Below are 18,981 nucleotides of genomic sequence, written 5' to 3'. Positions count from 1 at the left end.
TCATTACTGAGTCTGTTGAAAGATGGATCATAAAGGTTTTTAAATGTGCTATTATCAAAAAGATGTATTTGTGATTTTTTAAAAGCAATATTTGTGCCAGACCACATTTAACATTTGTTGTAATTGTTACTTTATCCATATTGAGAATACAGCAGTTGTCCCCCTCTCCAAGAAAAGCTGTTAATTTTATTGTAAACTTGACCTTTCTAGCATTTTTGTGTTTGCTTGCAATAGCTGAAGACCATCAGTAAAAATTCTCTTTCTTCAGGAGAAGTGATAGAAAACTTTGGGCTATCTCTTTATAAGAGCTTTAAAGTTTTTAAAAAATATTGTTTTCTTGATGCTGAGACATAAAACCTTAGACCATACCTTAACTGACTTCTCAGATGTCCTATATTTGAAAACCAGATTTATGGAGGAAGGATTCTCAAATGAGAGTGCATCAGAATGGCCTAGAGGGCTCGTTAAAATGCAGATACCTGGGCCCCTCCCCAGAATAGGCTTCCATAAGTCTTGGGTGGGGTCTGATAATCTGCATGTATTATAAATTCCAAGAATACTGCTGCTACTGGTCTGGGACCTGTACTTTGAGAACCCCTGGTGCAGACAGTACAAATGTTGATGGAAACAGAAAACATTCACTTTCCAGTTTTGGTGTAAACTGTACTTCCCATGCATCATGAAGAACACTTCTCTTTTTCCATCTATGATTTAACACTTTACATATAGTGATCAGGAAACACTTTGATGATAAGATGATACTTACATAAAAATATCCATTTATCCATGAGTCAACATGTAAGAAGGTTTTTAACTGTGAATTCAATTTCTTTGATTGATCTAGGGCTATTCAGATTTTCTATTTCATTTTGGGTCGCTTTCAGAAAGCTGTATTTTAAAAGGCATTTTCCATCTAATTTAAGTTATTAAATGTATTGGTATAACATTATTAACATTCCCTATCTTTTCAATGTCTACAGGATATGTGGCGATATCCCCTTTCATTCCTAAATGTTGATTGTATCTTCTTTTTTCTTGCTACCTAGCCAAAGACTTGTTAATTTTACAGATGTTTTCCAAAAACCAAATTTTAGCTCTAACTTTCTCTACCACCTGTTCTCTATTTTACTGATTTGTGCTCTTTATTACTTCTTCCTTCTACTTCCCTTGAGTTTACGTTGCTCAACATTTCCTAGTTTCTTAAGGTAGATATTTAGATTTTTATTTTAAGCTTTTCTTCCCTTCTGTATAAGGATTTAATAAAGCTATACATTTTTATACAAGCACTGCTTTAGCTGTATCCTACAAATTTTAACAAGTCGTCTTTTCATTATTGTTTAGTTTGAATTATTTTTATTATCCCTTGTGATACCTTTTTTCATACATGTGTCATTTAATTTCCAAATATTTGAGGATTTTCCAGCTAGCCTACAATTTCAGATTCTGTGGCCAGAGAATAGACTCTGAATGATTTCAATCCTTCAAACTTTATTATGACATTTCTGTGACCCAGCACAGGCCTTTCTTGGTGAGTGGTCCACCTGCCCGGGACCATGTGTGTTCTGTGGGCATTGGGTGCAGTGTTCTGTTAACTGAATCGGAGTGATTGATAGTCTTTTTTTTTTTTGCGGTATGTGGGCTTCTCACTGCTGTGGCCTCTCCCACTGCGGAGCACTGGCTCCAGACGCGCAGGCTCAGCGGCCATGGCCCACGGGCCCAGCCGCTCCGTGGCATGTGGGATCTTCCCCGACCAGGACACGAACCCGTGTCCTCTGCATCGGCAGGTGGACTCTCAACCACTGCGCCACCAGGGAAGCCCTGATAGTCTTTTATAATAGTAACTGATTTTTTTTTTAATTAGAAAAATATAATATACCATGACTGGAGTTTTCCTTGTGAGAAAGTTTTTAATTATCAATTTTATCTTCAATTTTAACACCAGTTTTAACCTATCAATAACTGCCAGATGGTTACTCAAATATCCAACTAGGATTATGGATGTGTTTCTTTCTCTCATTGGCCCTCGTAATCTTGCTTTATGTATCTTTAACTCTCCTATTAGCCGTCTACATATTCAGGGTAGTTATGTCTTCCTGATGACCTGACTTGTCTGTCATTGTGAAATGTCTCTCTTCATCTGTGACAAAACTCCTTGTCTTGAAGTCTATTTTCTAATTAGTAATATGTCCACTCCAGCTCTCTTTCAACTAGTATTTCATGACATACCTTTTTACATTTAACTTTTATGTGTCTTTGTATTTAAAGTGCATCTCTTGCTGACAGCACAAAGTTTGATTTTGCTTTTTATCCAGTCTGATACAAACTCATGAAAAAAAACAAAGAATGGGGGACATTTTAGAGGATAACTGGTCTGGACTCTCCAAAAAGTCAGTGCCCACTCTTCAGAGAATGGAAACACAAGTAACAGAATGGGAGGAAATATTTTAAAAACGAATTTCTGATAAAGGACTTGTACCCGAATATTAAAAGAACTCTTAAAACTGAGTAAGAAAACAAATAACCCTATTTAAAAGTGGGCAAAAGATATGGAAACCCCACCAAAGAAAATATATAGATGGCAAATAAGCATATGAAAAGATGCTCAACATCGTATGTCATTAAGGAATTGCAAATTAAAATGCGATACCACTATGCACCTAATTAGAATGGCTAAAATCCAAAACACCACCAACAACAAATGCTGAGGAAGATGTGGAGCAACAAGAACTCCCATTCGTTGCTGGTGGGAATGCAACCGACAGAGCCACTTTGGAACAGAGTTTGGCAATTTCTTAGAAAGCTAAACATACCAGCTGGTCTAGCAATGGCTCTCTTAGGTACTTACCCAAATGAGAAGAAATCATGTCTATACAAAAATCTGCACAAAAGTTTAGAACAGCATTATTCACAATTGCCAAAAACTGGAAGCAACCAAGATGTCCTTCACTAGTGGAATGTTTTTCAGCGGTAAAAAGAAAATGAGCTATCTAGACATGAAGAAACCTTGAATGCATAAGCCTAATTGAAAAAAAGCCAGTTTTAAAACACTATATACTATATGATTCTAACTATATGACACTATGGGAAAGGTAAAACTATACAGACAGTGAAAATACCAGTGGTTGCCAAGGGTTGGGGAGGACAGGCAGAGAAGGAGATATAGGTGGAACACAGGATTTTTAGGGTAGTGAAACTATCCAGTATACTATAATGGTGTATACATGACATTATGTATTTGGCAAAACCCACAGAACTGTACAAAATGAAGAATAAACCCTAGTATAAACTATGGACTCTAGTTAGTAATAATGTATCAATACTGGATCATCAATTGTAACAAATATACCACACCGAGGCAAGATGTAGGCCAGGTAGGGAGTGAGAATACAACTGACCCTTGAACAACACGCGTTTGAACTACACAGCTCTACTTATAAGCAGATTTTTTTCCCACTAAATACATACAGGACTACATGATCCTCAGTGGGTTTGATCTGGGGATTTGGAACTGTGAATAAGATGGGCCAACTAAGTGACTTGAGCATCCACAGATTTTGGTAACTGCAGTGGGTCCCGGAACCATTCCCTTGTGGAGACCAAGGGACGACTGTTATGTGGAAATTCTGTACTTTTTAATTTTCCTAAAAACTAAAACTGCTGTAAAAAAAATAATGCCTATTTTTTTTAAAAAAGACTGACATGTAACTATGATAACTTACTACAAGAAGACAATAAAATAACCTCACTAAAAAAAATGTCAATAAAGAAAAATAGGCAAAGAGCAATCTCTTTTTCTATATATCCGAGGAGACTGAGAAAGATGACTAACAGTTCAATGCAATGCACGAACCTGGGCTGGATCCTGAATGCAAAACCAAATCAACAAACATAAAATGCTTACTAACACACATTTTTGAGGCAGTGGGAAATTTTGATTATGGACTTCGTATTAAACAATATTATAGAGTTGATGTTAAATTTCTTGAGCAATTTAAGGGTATTATAGTTATGTACTAAAGTGTCCTTGTTTTTAGTGTCATGATATCTGTAACTTTCAAATGGCTAAGGTAAAAAATATTTATCTATACAGAGGTATAAAGCAAATGTGGCAAAGTGTTAACTGATGAATATAGATGAAAAGTATAAAAGTATTCATTCGATTGTTCTTTCAATCCTTCTGGAGGAGGGAAAGTTAAATGTTGATTCTTTGAAAAGACTAATGAAATATACAGAAACCTCTGGTAAGAGCGATCAACAAGAAAAGAGAAAGAAGGTAACCAGTATCAATATCAAAAATGAATGAAGAAACATCACTAACCCAGACTCTGATAAATTAATAAGGAAATATGAGTCACGTTTTGTCAACAAATTTGAAAATTTAGCTGAAATGGACAAATTCCTACAAAAGTAAGTTAGCAAAGCTGTCTCAAGAAGAAACAGAACATCTGGATAGCCCTTTAGCAATGAAGGAAACTAAATAGGTAGTCAAAGATCTCTCCACATACAAAATACCAGCCCGACAGCTTGATTTGTAAGCTTCACCCAATATTCAGACAACATGTACTTCAAATCTCACAAAAACAATCCCTGTGTATCTAAGTGGAGCACTCTCTCAACTTATTTTCTGAGGCCACAGTTACACTGATTATCCAAAGACAACAAGAGAAAGAAATATTCCAAGCCAGTCTCACTCATGAACACCGATGTAAAAATACTAAACACAATACCAACAACAGAATTAACCCCTGTATGAAACACATAATTGATAAAGGCACACTAGGTTATCCCACAAAGGAAAGGTATATTTAATATTAGAAAATCATATACCTTTCAATGCATTTCCAGTTTAAAGAAGAAAAATCATACCGTCATCTAACACACACACACATAATGGCTTGGGGAAAAGCAACATCTATTCATGATTTGAAAAAATAAACTAGGAATAGAAGGGCACTTTTTTAATCCGATAAGGGGTTTTCTTATTTTTTATTCTTTTTACAAATATCTATAGCAAACATCATACACTGACGCACAGGAGGCACCCCCCTTCGAAATGAGGGGTGAGATAAGGACATGCAGTCACCACTCCACGCTCTGTGAGGCGTTGGAGGCACAGTAAGATATGAACAGTAAACACAAGACGGGAAGGAAAGAAATAAAACTGCCACGATTTGCACACCACGTGGTAGTCTGTTAAGAAAGTTTTAAAATATGTACAAATCATTAGAATCAATGAGAGAATAGCAAAATTAGTAGACATAAAATAAATGTACAAAAATCAACTGCCTTGCCATATACCCTGATAAAAACTTGCAAAATATATTTTTTATAGCAAACGTTTTTAACAACATCAAAAAATATAAAGTATCGGGCTTCCCTGTTGGTGCAGTGGTTAAGAATCTGCCTGCCAATGCAGGGGACACGGGTTCGAGCCCTGGTCTGGGAAGATCCCACATGCCGTGGAGCAACTAAGCCCGTGGGCCACAACTACTGAGCCTGCGCTCTAGAGCCCACGTGCCACAACTACTGAAGCCCGCAAGCCTAGAACCTGTGCTCCGCAACAAGAGAAGCCACCGCAGTGAGAAGCCTGCGCACTGCAATGAAGAGTAGCCCCCGCTTGCCGCAACTAGAGAAAGCCTGCGCACGGCAACGAAGACCCAACACAGCCCCCCACAAAAATATATATATAAACCTTTATGAAATTATAAAATACTACTGATAAACGCTTAAAAGAGCATAGTTTGGAAACTCAACAATATAAAGATGTTGAGTCTCCCCCCATTAATCCACTGATTGGCAAGTTGATTTAATATTTTCATGGAAGATCAAAGGACCAAAAAGAACAAAGGAGGGAAACTTGCCTTCCCAAATGTCAAGAATCATTGAAAACCTATACTCATTAAAATAGTTTACGGGGGCTTCCCTGGTAGTGCAGTGATTAGGAATCTGCCTGCCAACGCAGGGGACACGGGTTTGAGCCCTTGTCCACTACTGAGACGGCTGGTGGTTCATGACATCATATTTCTTTTTTTTTTTTTTAAGAAGATGTTGGGAGTAGGAGTTTATTAATTAATTAATTTATTTTTGCTGTGTTGGGTCTTCGTTTCTGTGCGAGGGCTTTCTCTACTTGTGGCAAGCGGGGGCCACACTTCATCGCGGTGCGCGGGCCTCTCACTATCGCGGTCTCTCTTGTTGCAGAGCACAGGCTCCAGACGTGCAGGCTCAGTAGTTGTGGCTCACGGGCCTAGTTGCTCTGCGGCATGTGGGATCCTCTCAGACCAGGGCTCGAACCCGTGTCCCCTGCATTAGCAGGCAGATTCTCAACCACTGTGCCACCAGGGAAGCCCGACATCATATTTCTTTTAATTCTACTTCTTTTATAACTACAGTTTTGAATCTATATAATAATAAAAATGATTAAAATCAAGTTGGTATCTAGGTACATACAAGGCAGAGAGGGCACTATCCTGAGGGAGGAGCTGGGTCCAGGCCTCTTCTCCACTCTGTCTCCTCTAGGTCCCTGACTGTCCCATCTGCCTACCTGTTGGCCACCTGTGGAAGAGTGGACGTCCCCTGAGAGTTCACTATGTGAGTGGTGTGTTGGGTACTTTAATCCTTCACTATGAAGGTGCTTCCACAATAAGGAACAGAGATCTAGGAAGTCTTCTCATTTGTCCATGTCCTGGGGCTAACAAGTGGTGAGGCTGAAGTCAGAACTCAGGTGTGATGAGCTCCTGTCCTGGTTCATGTGTTCCAGTGTGTAAGGAGCTGCCAGGTGGGCTGAATGCTCACACCTACAGGCACCACCTCTTGGAGGATGTGATAAGAGCCTGCAGCACAGGACCCAGGATGGTGGGAAGGGGTGTCGTTTACCCCTCACTTTCATTTACAGTCTTTAAAATATATATATATATATATATATATATATTTTTTTTTTTTTGGCTGAGCAGGGTCTTAGTTGTGGCACGTAGGATCTTCGTTGCTACGTGTGGGATCTTTCAGTTGTGGCGTGTGGGCTCTTAGTTGCAGCACGTGGGATCTAGTTCCCTGACTAGGGATGAACCTGGGCCCCCTGCACTGGGAGCATGGAGTCCCAACCACTGGACCAACCAGGGAATTCCCTTTTTAAAAAAAAAATTTTTTTTAATTTATTTATTTGGCTCTGCCAGGTCTTAGCTGCAGCACAAGGGATCTTCATTGCTGCATGTGGGATCCTTAGTTGCGGCATGTGAACTCTTAGTTGCGGCACCTGGGATAGTTCCCTGACCAGGGATTGAATCTGGGGCCCCTGCATTGGGCGCATGGAGTCTTAGCCACTGGACCACCAGGGAAGTCCCTCATCTACAGTCTTTTGATTAAGGGACTGTAGGAGGCTGGCTACACTGACCTTGGAGAGAGCAGAGCTGAAGCCCTGTCTGCAGACTTGCTTCGTATTAGCTCTTTGGAATACTTATACCATTTTATCTTCTAGGAACATGAGTGATTCTCAAAGGAAGATCCCCAGACCTCATGACTTCCCTAGATAGCCACTTCATTAACATGTTTCGCAAAAGAAACAACTCCCTGTGCCTGACTATTTTTCAACTTTTATCACTGAAATACAAAAGATCCCCAGGACTTCCCTGGCAGTCCAGTGGTTAAGACTCTGCGCTTCTACTGCAGGGGGCACAGGTTCAATCCCTGGTCAGGGAACTAAGATCCCACATGCAAGGCCAAATAAAGAAAGAAAGAAAGAATCCCCAAACTTCCACCAGATAACTGGTCCAAGTCCCTATTCAATCTTCCTGCATTTGGGTTTGTGGAAACGGATTAGCCATCAATGGTTCCACAGAAGCTACAGGGGAATAGGACCTGTGGCCAACCAGCAAAACTTACAGATTTTCTTGTAAAAAGAGAAACAAATTCAGTTCACAGGAACCTTTTATGGCATGCCCACCTTGTTGAAGACCCAAATCTCGCCGTTCACAGTGGGCCTGGGCACCCCATGCCCATTGTAGTGGAAGAGGACCCGCTCCTCCTTGGCATTTCGACGTAAAGACGTGCAAAGCTTCTTCACTTCATCCACAGTTGGATCGAGGCTCTGCTTGTACCGTGCCTGTTGCAGGAGAAAAAATTAAGAAACTTATCATGGATTCATGGGAATACCTAGAATTAAAACTCCATCCTGGGGCTTCCCTGATGGCACAGTGGTTAGGAATCCGCCTGCCAATGCAGGGGACAGAGGTTCGAGCCCTGGTCTGGGAAGATCCCACATGCTGCAGAGCAACTAAGCCCATGTGCCACAACTGCTGAGCCTGTGCTCTAGAGCCCATGAGCCACAACTACTGAGCCCACGTGCCACAACTACTGAAGCCCACATGCCTAGAGACCGTATTCCACACCAAGAGAAGCCACCGCAATGAGAAGCCCGCACACCGCAACGAAGACTAGGCCTGCTCACTGCAACTAGAGAAAGCCTGTGCACAGCAACGAAGACCCAACGCAGCCAAAAATAAATTAATAAATTAAAAAAACAAAACAAAACAACTCCATCCTTTACTCCAAGTCTGCATTTAATGGACCCTGCACAAGTGACCTCAAATTTCTCTGTCTATAAACTGGGATGATGACTACTTCACAGGGTGGTTGTAAACATTCATTTACTCAACAAATATTTATTGAGAACTACTGTGAAGATCTCATGAGATTAATAAGTAATGCCTGCCACATGGTAACACTAGTAAAAGGTAGCATCCCTGTGAAATCAAAAGTATTTCTTAGAAGCATTGAATCTGTTTGGAAAAACTGTCTGGAACATGGAAGAGAATTTGCTTAAACACAGGAAGCTATAATATATATGGTAGCAAGGGAGAATAGTTTCAAAAACACAACAAAGTAAGGAAGCAAACTGCCCCTCTCTTGCTTAGTCATATTCGCCCTGCTTACCCCCTCCCACTACTCCTGCCTGGACCCTTGCTGATGAACATAAAGGATTCACTGAATTAGCAGGACCTAAAGTAAACACACAGAAATCAACAGCCTTTATATATATATATACATAAATGACAGATGGTTAAAATCATAAGGAACCCCCACTTCTAAAGCAACAAAGAAGATTGAACTTAACAAGAAATATACAAAACCCTGACAAGGAAATTTTGTAAAACTCTCCTGGAAAACAGAAGGAGGCTTGAACAAATGGGAGATGCTCCCTGCCTGGGTAGGATGCACCCACATTCTTAAGACATCAGTTCTCCCCAGGTTAAGAGTTCACACGTTCCCAATAAATATAACAAGCAGCTATTTTGCGGAGCTTGACAAGCTGCTACTGAAGTTCGCGTGGAAAATAAATATGCCAGAACAGCCAGGAAAACACTGAAAGGAGAGCTATGAGGGGTCCTGCCCCCCGACACTCCAACCTCCTCTGGGCCTCTCTAAGTAAAAGGTGAGGGTCGAGGCCCAGAGAGACCAGCAGGCCAGGGAGCTACTACAGAGTCCAGAATTAGGTCCAAACACATTTCCTGGCTTTTTGGAGAACAGTGTTCACACAGTCATAATGTTACGAACACTGATTTTATTTCATTAGAAACTGTGCAAACTTCAAGAGTGTGGTGAGGACGCTGAGGCTGGGTGAGGGGTACACGTGGTCATCAGAAGAGTCTCTCCACTTTATATTCATTTCCTTTTGTTTGCTTTCAAAGAACTTTCAATGGTAAATTCCCAATAAAAAAGAACTGAAAGTGTAAATTTATAACCGTACTAGATGGTCACGTGGAAATGATGTGTATAAAACCACTAAAGCCAAACCAGGAAGTCAATAAAAACACCCCAAGTTGATAAATCAGTAAAAAGCAGCATACACATATTGTTCTAAAATATGGGCATATCTGCCCAAAAAACACAGCTAAAAGGGTTTACCTCTAGGTAGGGATTATGTTCTGACTTTCAAAACATAATGTGTATGTTTGTTATTTTGATAAAGTTCTCAAACTTTGTTTAAAATGTTAAATTTAAAACAAAAAAAACCCAACCCAGTGCCATGATATCACTTGAAGAAAACAGTGGTGAGAACAAGAAACATGAACGGCGAGGAAACTATGTTTGAAGCATCACGGCTCCCGCTGTGGGCCTGCCACCTGGCGCAGGGCTCAGCACACAGTGATGGGTGCTGCTCAGGAAGCATCCGCTGAAGTTGTTTCAAGAGAAGAGCAGGGAGGTGGAGGGAGCAGAGATGGAAAGCAGACACATAGGCCTGAGGATGACCTGCGGCCTATGTTTAAGAGAGGCGTCCTGAGGCTTCCCTAGTGGCACAGTGGTTGAGAGTCCGCCTGCCGATGCAGGGGACACGGGTTCGTGCCCTGGTCTGGGAAGATCCCACATGCCGTGGAGCGGCTGGGCCCGTGAGCCATGGCCGCTGAGCCTGCGTGTCCGGAGCCTGTGCTCCGCAATGCGAGAGGCCAGAACAGTGAGAGGCTTGCGTACCACAAAAAAAAAAAAAAAAAAAGAGAGGCGTCCTGACCTTTCAGAGGAAAATGAAGAGCTACACGGGAGGAAACTACAGGAAAATGTGGCTCACCTCGCAGAGCATTAGTTCCTCCATGTTTGAGATATGACATTTGGTTTCACCTAATTAAATACGTGCTAATAATGCAATTTCTGACAGTAGAAAATCCTGGTGAAATACTGCATCGTGTGTTCTGAGAGCGTTGGGGGCACAAACACAGAAGCTTCAGGATGATGAAACTCAGAACAAAGTTCTTCCAGATTCCCCCAATTTTTTCCAACTGTAAGTAAACTGATACAAGGATAGCAACACTATTCCACTGCAGGACAATTTTAGGACCCTGCCCTGAGGTGGCAGGTTAGGGTCCAGCAAAGTGGTCTCTCCCTGTGTTTCTTCCATAAGGTCCAGAATGCTATTTGTAAAATAAAACTGTGTCACAAAGGAGACTAGAGAAAGCCAACACATAATGCGATGTTTTCAAATTCATTCTCATTGAGGCAATGTGCATTAATCGGACACTGACAGAGGGGCTAGGCATTACCCAGGCTACCAGAGCAGGGCTGGCCCCAAGAGAGACGGGGTCTGTGTGGATGTGGGGGCTGAGGACATGGGGCACTCAGGGGCATGGAGCCTGTGCCCGGCCTGGGGAGGCAGCCGTGGCACCTGCTCCCTCCGGCCAGGTGGGCATCTCAGCCTGTGTTGGCTCACCTAAACCACATGTTCTGGGAGCACCAGTTCAACATCTAGCTCTTGCGCAGGATTCCTTCTTGGTCCCCTTTGGCAGGAATAATCTTTTCTGTCTCTAAACTAACTTATACTCTTTGTCATGTGTTCCTGTGAAGCTGTCTAAGCTCCATGGACACTGTAAACCCCATGAGGGCAGACACGGATTATAGTTTCATGTGTGCCTTTCAGTACCCAGCTCTGTTTTTATATTCTTCCCATGGCCTCACAACACGCTCAGTTATTAGCAAACAGTTGCTGAGTGACTATCAAACTTTTACTGACACTGATTACAATAATCTGTAATGAAACAAACCAAAATGATGAATCCTATCTGACACTGAAGTGACACAAGTGAATTTCAGCACAAAATTAGAAAGTGTATATGTAAAAACTGTTGTGTCTAGGAGGTTGGTACTTAGATGTTCAATAATTCTTCTACTTTGCTATATGGAATTCTGCATATTAAACAGTTAAGAAAAGGGTAGAGGAGGGAATTTCCTGGCAGTCCAGTGGTTAGGACTCCGAGCTTCCACTGCCAGGGGCCAGGTTTGATCCCTGGTCGGGGAATTAAGATCCTGTGACCCCCCACCAAAAAAAAAAGGATGCAGGAAAACATTCCTGACTCATCACCAATAAACTACTTATTTGTGCTCTGCGTTGGACAGAAACAGGGCACTGAGCCTTAACGCTCTAAACAACTAAATTTTGGCTAATCCCATAAAACTAGATGAGAGTAGTTGATAAATGAAAATCTAGTTCTGGGGGCAAAGACGGAAACCTTTTACTAAGATGTCATGACTTTGGACATGTGTTCCAGAACCAAATCCACATCAGCACAATGAGAAAAGTCAGAGAGTCCCCGGCCCAAAAACACCTGCCGGAGCATAGGACCCAGGTAAACTACTATTTCAGCCCAAATCCCTCAGCCACTGTGACATGACCTGCATAAATCTAGAATTTAGATTTTTCTGTGAATCAGAGCTGCTGGAATGGCCAAACTAGGCAGCAAATCACATCCCACCTTGGTAGACACGTTGACCTGGGCCTTTATGTAAATTAAAATAAATACCTATGCTTTTTTGATACATGTGTTTTTTAAAAGACATCCTGGCTGGGTAGGTAGAAATAACCAGAAGAATTCAGAAGACCATTTTATCACCAGGAGCTTCAATGACAAGGCCCAAGGGCTGAAGGGAAGTGTGAGTGTAAGCATTACCAAGTCTCACTGGGCTGTGCTGGAGTGGAGGGAGATGCTAGGAAATATCGGACGTGTATTTTCCCTACTCCCAGGAAGGCTTCCAGGTGGCTCATAGAGGGAGCAGCAAAACAGCAAAGAGGGAAAGGCTGAATCGCAAAATAATTTTAATGCGTGCCAAAAGGAGTTCTGAATTTGTTACTTATTTTCCCTGTGAGCACAAAAGAAATGAAAGCATTTTTATTTACTACCAAGAGCAGTAACAGGGAATCATACTGGAAAGGAACTCAGTTCAAATGAGGTTAATGGCTTTCGAGCTGTCTCCCCTCCGAGGGGGCTCTGGGGGGCCAGCTCTGAGCATGTGGGGCTGCTCAAGGGTTAGGACAACAGTACGTGAGACAGAAACTGCTCCCCTCCCAAACCAAAACATTTCCACAAAGGTGTGAGAAAACCAACTTAAATCAAACGGTTCCATTAGAAGAAATGAGGGAAGGGGCCTCCTTCCCACGCATTCAGAGGGCACCCCGGGAGAGCCGTGTGGGGATGTGCCCTTTCTTCCCCGCCACAGTGATGACCAGGAGCAGTAGGGTGGTGGGGAACTTCTAGAGAGTGCAGGGTCTGTGCCTGGTGAGGTAAGGGCAGGAGGCAATGGTGAGGGGAACCACCCCTCTTGCACCCACCTCTCCTGCTATGCGGGTACGAAAGCACTGACTGATCGTCAATAACTTTCAAATCACAGCCGGTTTTATCAGACAACGTGAAGAAAACAGCAAATAAATCTTCAGTGTATATGTGTTTATTCCCCTGCCCATACTTACTTCCGGAAATTTCCCGCCATCAGTAAGTGTAACAGTGATCACTGTTGGTAAGCAGCACAGCCCGCTTTGCGTGCCCCCTTCATCACCACTCACAACTCTACTGAGTAAGAGTGGCCGTGGCGCGGGAGCCCGATGCCCCTGCAGCTGCCTTTACGAGCTGGTCCCGCAGGAGCCTCCTGCAGCCTCCCGTGCAGGGTGGAGAGTGGACTGCCTCGGGTCCATGGCCTGGCTCGGCCGAGGCCAAGGGGCACCAGAGTCACACACAGGCACCCTCCCACCCCTCCTCTGGGAGGCCTGTGCCCACCATGCCGCCTGGAGCTGGCGGAGGCCCCCTCCTTTCACACAAAAGCCACGTCACCCAAAGGACCCATTTTCAGAGTCAGAAGACCTCTCAAGTCAGAAGTTGCAGGGACACGGGAGAAAATACCATGCAGAACTGCCAGAGAGCAGGGCGGCGAGGAGGGAGATGACCAAAGACCACAAGCTGAACCCTAGGGATTGGGGAGCCCCTCATTTTGTGACCTGCCCCACGGAGTGGAGTTCTTGCTCCTGGGGCTAAGGAAACCTGGCATACAGTTGTGAAGAAGTCACTCAAAGACAAAGCGCCCCAAAATATGAACAAGCCGCGCCGCACAGCATCTCCCAGGCTGGCAGGGCTCACTGGGTGCCCATGTGCTGCGAGGCACTTATCCCGCGAGGCGACGGTACTTCCTGCTCTGTCTGGGCCCCACATTTCACTGCTGCTGCCCAGCTTCCCTCAGGCCCGCCCCTCTGCACTGCTATCCAGCTAGGATTTGTGAAATCTCAGCTCCGCTGAAAGATCATTCGCTGTCCCCCGAGGTTAGTCCTAAACAGGAGAGTTGTTCTTCCAAACCACACACAAGGTCAAGGGGCTGACATTACTCGGAGATGTCAATAAAGTTAGGGATTCGCTATTTCTGACCTTGGCTCCATCAAGGTCTTCTCCTGTGGGATGCAAAAAATGATTTAGCCTCATTTTCTTACCTATCACACAGAAAGGACACATTAATGGACCAGCATGAAAGGCACTACAGATATTAATAATAAGCCTCCTGGGGTTTTATGGGAATTAATTAATATTTTTAAGGGCTTTGAAATGAGAAGCACTAAATTAAATGTCACCACACCATGTTAAGGTTTTGTTTCAAAACTAGAATGCCCGGGATAATGGCTTTGTGGCTGGAGGGACTGCTGTGGCACAGGAAGCATCTCACCATTTGGGAGACCTGTGACAAGTGTAGCTGGGTGTACTGAATGACAACGCAAGTCTCTAAAATACTGCCTCTTGTGCTGGGCACTGCTACTATAAGTCCAAATCTCAAGATCTAATAAAAAAACAAGCATGGAAGTTTCGGGGGATGCGAGAGAGGAAGAAAACAGAAGAATGAACAACGGGACGAAGGGTCAAAGGAAGACTGGCCCTGGGCTTAATGAAAGGGAATGGGGCTCCAGGTTTCATTTCCTTCCAGGATGGTCTCCTGCTGACTCTACATGCTAATAAGGCCTAAGCAGTGCTGTTGCAGACTCCACCTTCCCTGTGGATGTGGCCCCTCCTCGTGCACATTCCAGAGGTTAGAAGGTGTGGCGGCAAGAGGGGCTCTGCTCCATGTGGTCCAGTTGGCAGCGGTGGCCCTTCTCGGTCTGGTGAAGCCACACAGAACGCTGCTGTTGTGCTGCAGGAGAGTAATGGCAGCGCCTGGGGGAGGAGCTGGGGTCTCTGCTTGGTGGGTCTTCTCATGACAGAATCCCGTAACGAGGAAACCTGTGCTGCAGCAGCGGCACTGCCTGTGCTTCTTTGGGGTTTCTAGTAAAGATTACTGCACATTACTCGACTAGGAATGTGAGTATGAATAATGCTATTTCCATCCTTCTACGGCAATGAGCAACACCTCAAGTTCAGATCCAAGAAACAGAAATGCCTGAGAGATTTTCTCAGAACTGTCCAGGAGGAAAAAACATAATGTTAGACTTTGGGCCAATTCTGCCTTTGGTCTGGGGTCTTGCAAACATTTCACCCCATCCTTCTCCTTCCCAAGTAGGAAGCAAGGGCTTCCAGGGAACTGCTGGGTAGGAGGAGGAAGGTCAGGTCTGCTCAAAGGACACCTGTCTTAGGTGGTGGTCCCATGTAAGAAAGCTCCAGGCCCCTGGAAGTTCAGGAGCTTTACACCACCATCCCTCACAAAACACTTATTGTTGCTATAGCCCTTTGCATCCCCACTATCATTACCTAGGCCAAGCTGCTGCCATCACCACCACCAACACCATCGTTGTCATCATCACCATCACCACTACCGTCATCATTTTCATCACCGCCAAGACCGATACCATCACTACCATCACCATCGTCACCTCGCCCCCTCCCTTCCTCTCATCTTCCCTCTGTCCTCCCCTCTCCCCCTCTTTCTCCTCCTCCTTCTCCACCCCTCTCCTCCTCTTCCCTCCCCTTTGTCCGCCCCTCTCCTCCTCCCTCAGACTGCTCTGACTGCTGTCTCTCACCTCTTCCCTGGTCCATCCTCCTCCATTAATCCTCAGATGTGGCCATGACTCAGCTTCCCTTCTTTTCTCACACTACATGCGCCTCCTGGACGGCACCTCCGAACAAATCCATGGCCGAATTCCTCGTCATGCTCCACACATGCCCACCCTCTTGGCTCCCTACCATAATCACTGGCATCAGCCTATACTGAGTCACCCAGACCACACTCCCCAGGCCTGTCCTTTGTGCTGCTCTCCTTCTCACCTCCCCTTCATCGAGAACTTGTTCAGTGGACCTAACACGTGGCTGTACCACCTCTGCCTTTATCAGGGGTCAAACACGCCCCAACTATCCCCAGGCCTCCAGACCATCATCTCCAAGTCTCTCCATTCGGTCACAGACTTCCCTCTCAAATACACAGCAATCAGGCCACCTGCCCTCTAAAAATGAGTCCTCAATGGGGGTGTCTGCTGCTCCCAAGACAGCATCACCATGCCTGAGCACAGCACAGCCACCTCGGCTGCATCACCCTCACAGCCCTCCGTTCAGCCACCGTGTCATTTCCAGGGGTCCTGAGCAAGCTGTGCCCTTTCACAGACCTCAGAGCTACTCTGTTGTTAGGAAGGACACAGGGCGAAGTGTTGTGTAGCACAAACACGCTGTCCAGTCCATTTGCAAGTTCTATTTTCTGTTTAAATGTTTTCACGAGGGACATCCCTGGTGGCACAGTGGTTAAGAATCCGCCTACCAATGCAGGGGACACAGGTTCGAGCCCTGGGCTGGGAAGATCCCACATGCCGCCGAGCAACTAAGCACGTGCACCACAACTACTGAGCCTATGCTCTAGAGCCCGCGAGCCACAACTACTGAGACCACGTGCCACAACTACTGAAGCTCGCGCACCTAGAGCCTGTGCTCTGCAACAAGAGAAGCCACCACAATGAGAAGCTCGTGCAGCGCAACAAAGAGTAGTCCCCACTCGCCACAACTAGAGAAAGCCTGCACGCAGCAACAAAGACCCAACACAGCCAATAAATAAATTAATTAATTAAAAAAAATGTTTTCACTATTTCATAGTAAGATACTATCTTGTATAATTTTTTCCCAGTGTTATCATTATAAGACTGTTCCCCTTCCCCAAATCTCTTAATTAAAGAATAAACAAAAAACAACTACTGCTTATCTTATAAGCTGAAATGGAACACTTGAGTCCTTGAAGTATAAACAGGAGGCAGGAGCCTCCTATAAACAGGTGTTCAGTCTATAAACCTGCCCAAGAATCTACTTGGCCCAAAAGGAACTCACAGACACTGTGCTGGCTCTCAGCGTCACACCTATAGAAACAGTTGCAGTTTTCATCTAAAATAAAACCAGATCCTTCCCAAACTCATCACCGAAATTTGGATCTTGAACAAATCAAAACCATCTCACCAAAGAAGAAGGGAGCCCAGAGCCCTTCTGCAGAGCAGAAGCAGGGCCCACACCCCACCCCGGCTGGCCGGCCTGCAGGCCTCGCCTTGGCTTTCATGCTCTGCATTTGCACCTGTGCAGCCTGAGTCTGGTCACTCAGCACAGGTAGAACTGAGTTTACTTGTTTTTCAGAAATAAAGGGGGTGACCCTTAGAAGAAGTCTAGAAACACAGAATTTTCTGATCACTTTCCAATTGGTTCCAACCTTTTCATATTATTTTGGAATTTTAGGGCACATTCAGAGATAGAATGCATAAGCCATAATACTGACCTCTTAGGAGGACCTTGGCTCTGAGAGTGGCTGACAGATAAGGGCCATTCTACCTGCCTGGGTCATCACTACAGTAAGAGGCTCACGACATGTGGTCTGCAGAGAGATCTGACCTGACTTAGATTCATGTTTGCTTCAACAATCCAGGGCCCCCCTTTGACCATTAAGTAGTAATTTATTTTCTGTCTTCTAAGAATCCCTCCTCTTGACTCACAGTCTTCAAGGCTCCAGCACAGACTGTTCTAGCGATCTGCTCCACCCACTTCACAGTTCTAGCTGAGCAGCAGACACAAACATTTTCAGGTATCCCACCGCCCATGCCCCCGCCAAGATGTGCCAAGGGCAGTGGTGTCTCAAAGGAGGCTCTGACTGGGTTAAGAAGTGAATGAACCGCCTCACTGCGGCCCACCCTAAAAGCAAGTTCCAGTCCATTTCTGGGGCTGACAGGAATGCCGCTGGCCGTCAATGCTGTATCACACCTCCAGGGAGAGACAGGCTGCAAGCAAACCAAGTTTCAGTAAAGCCCCCCCAGGAAGTTCAGGAGTCCTCCTGGCCACCTCCCCTCTACTCCCTCCGTATCCATGACAGCCCTGTGGTGGCTTCATTCCCCTTGGTGCAGTCTCCGCTGTGCCTCTGTCCCTCCCCCCTCGACACTAGAGGTGAGCCACACAGGAGTCAGATGTGCCCACTGGTGAGTCCCTCCCCTCTACAAGAACTGGGGTCCCCAAGATGGAGGGCTTGGGTTCAGCCCCAGAACAGTGATTTACAGCCATTCAACCTGGGAAAGCTCACGAACCAAACCCAACCTCCATTTCCTCCTTTGTAAAACAACTAAAATACTAGTGCCCCTGACTACTGCGCAGGCTGTGGGGACCACGTGAGAAAGTATGTGTCATTAAACTGAAGGGAGGACGAGGATGGAGATTGGCGCCCACACTGCACTTTTGATGTGCCAGCCACCTGACCTTCACAACCATCATGCAAAGTAGGCGTTATCATTGTCCCTGTCTTTCAGATAGGGAGGGGAGGCACAGAGAGGTACAGTAACTACCACAAGGTCACACAGCGGGTGTGTGGCAGGGCCCATTTCAAAGCCAGGCAGCCTGAGGACATCCATGGAGACCCGGAGACTAATGGTGAGCTTTCTTGTGTTGTTGCAAACTGGGGACAAGCAGGGAGTAGAAAGACAGAAGGACCATCTCTGACCATCCTCATGTGCTGGCATCCCTTCTTGCTTCAATATGACCTCTGGGCTCTGACACCACACTAACAGAAAGCCCTTCCTCTCAAGAGGGGCTGATACCCTGAGCACCTGCCTTGACTGAGCAGCAAAGCTGAGAACTGCTTAGGAGACTTAGAATAGCCTAAGTCACTCACTGCTACTGATTTTTCCAAACAATTCCACATCAACACTGAAAAAACCCACTCCGTCCTGACATTAATGTTGGACTACCTCCAAGCAAGATCAATAACTGCTAGTGACCTGGAACACTCAATATTTATTAACCTGCCTGGCGAGCA

At 44.8% G+C, this 18,981-nt stretch overlaps 1 protein-coding gene across 1 annotated transcript in view; it reads right to left on the bottom strand.

Moving 5' to 3' along the window:
* The window catches only part of RPTOR (regulatory associated protein of MTOR complex 1), a 342,549-nt gene that overhangs the window by 176,012 nt on the left and 147,556 nt on the right, over positions 1-18,981 (bottom strand). The window contains exon 4 of the mRNA XM_060290007.1: positions 7,937-8,095. Coding sequence (XP_060145990.1) covers positions 7,937-8,095 — 159 coding nt within the window. The remainder of the gene's footprint in view (positions 1-7,936; positions 8,096-18,981) is intronic.

Source organism: Globicephala melas, chromosome 20, assembly GCF_963455315.2.
Source record: "Globicephala melas chromosome 20, mGloMel1.2, whole genome shotgun sequence".
In the NCBI taxonomy this organism is placed as follows: domain Eukaryota; kingdom Metazoa; phylum Chordata; class Mammalia; order Artiodactyla; family Delphinidae; genus Globicephala; species Globicephala melas.
Note: the sequence above shows the minus strand (reverse complement) of the source record. Positions and strands in the feature narration are given on the sequence as shown.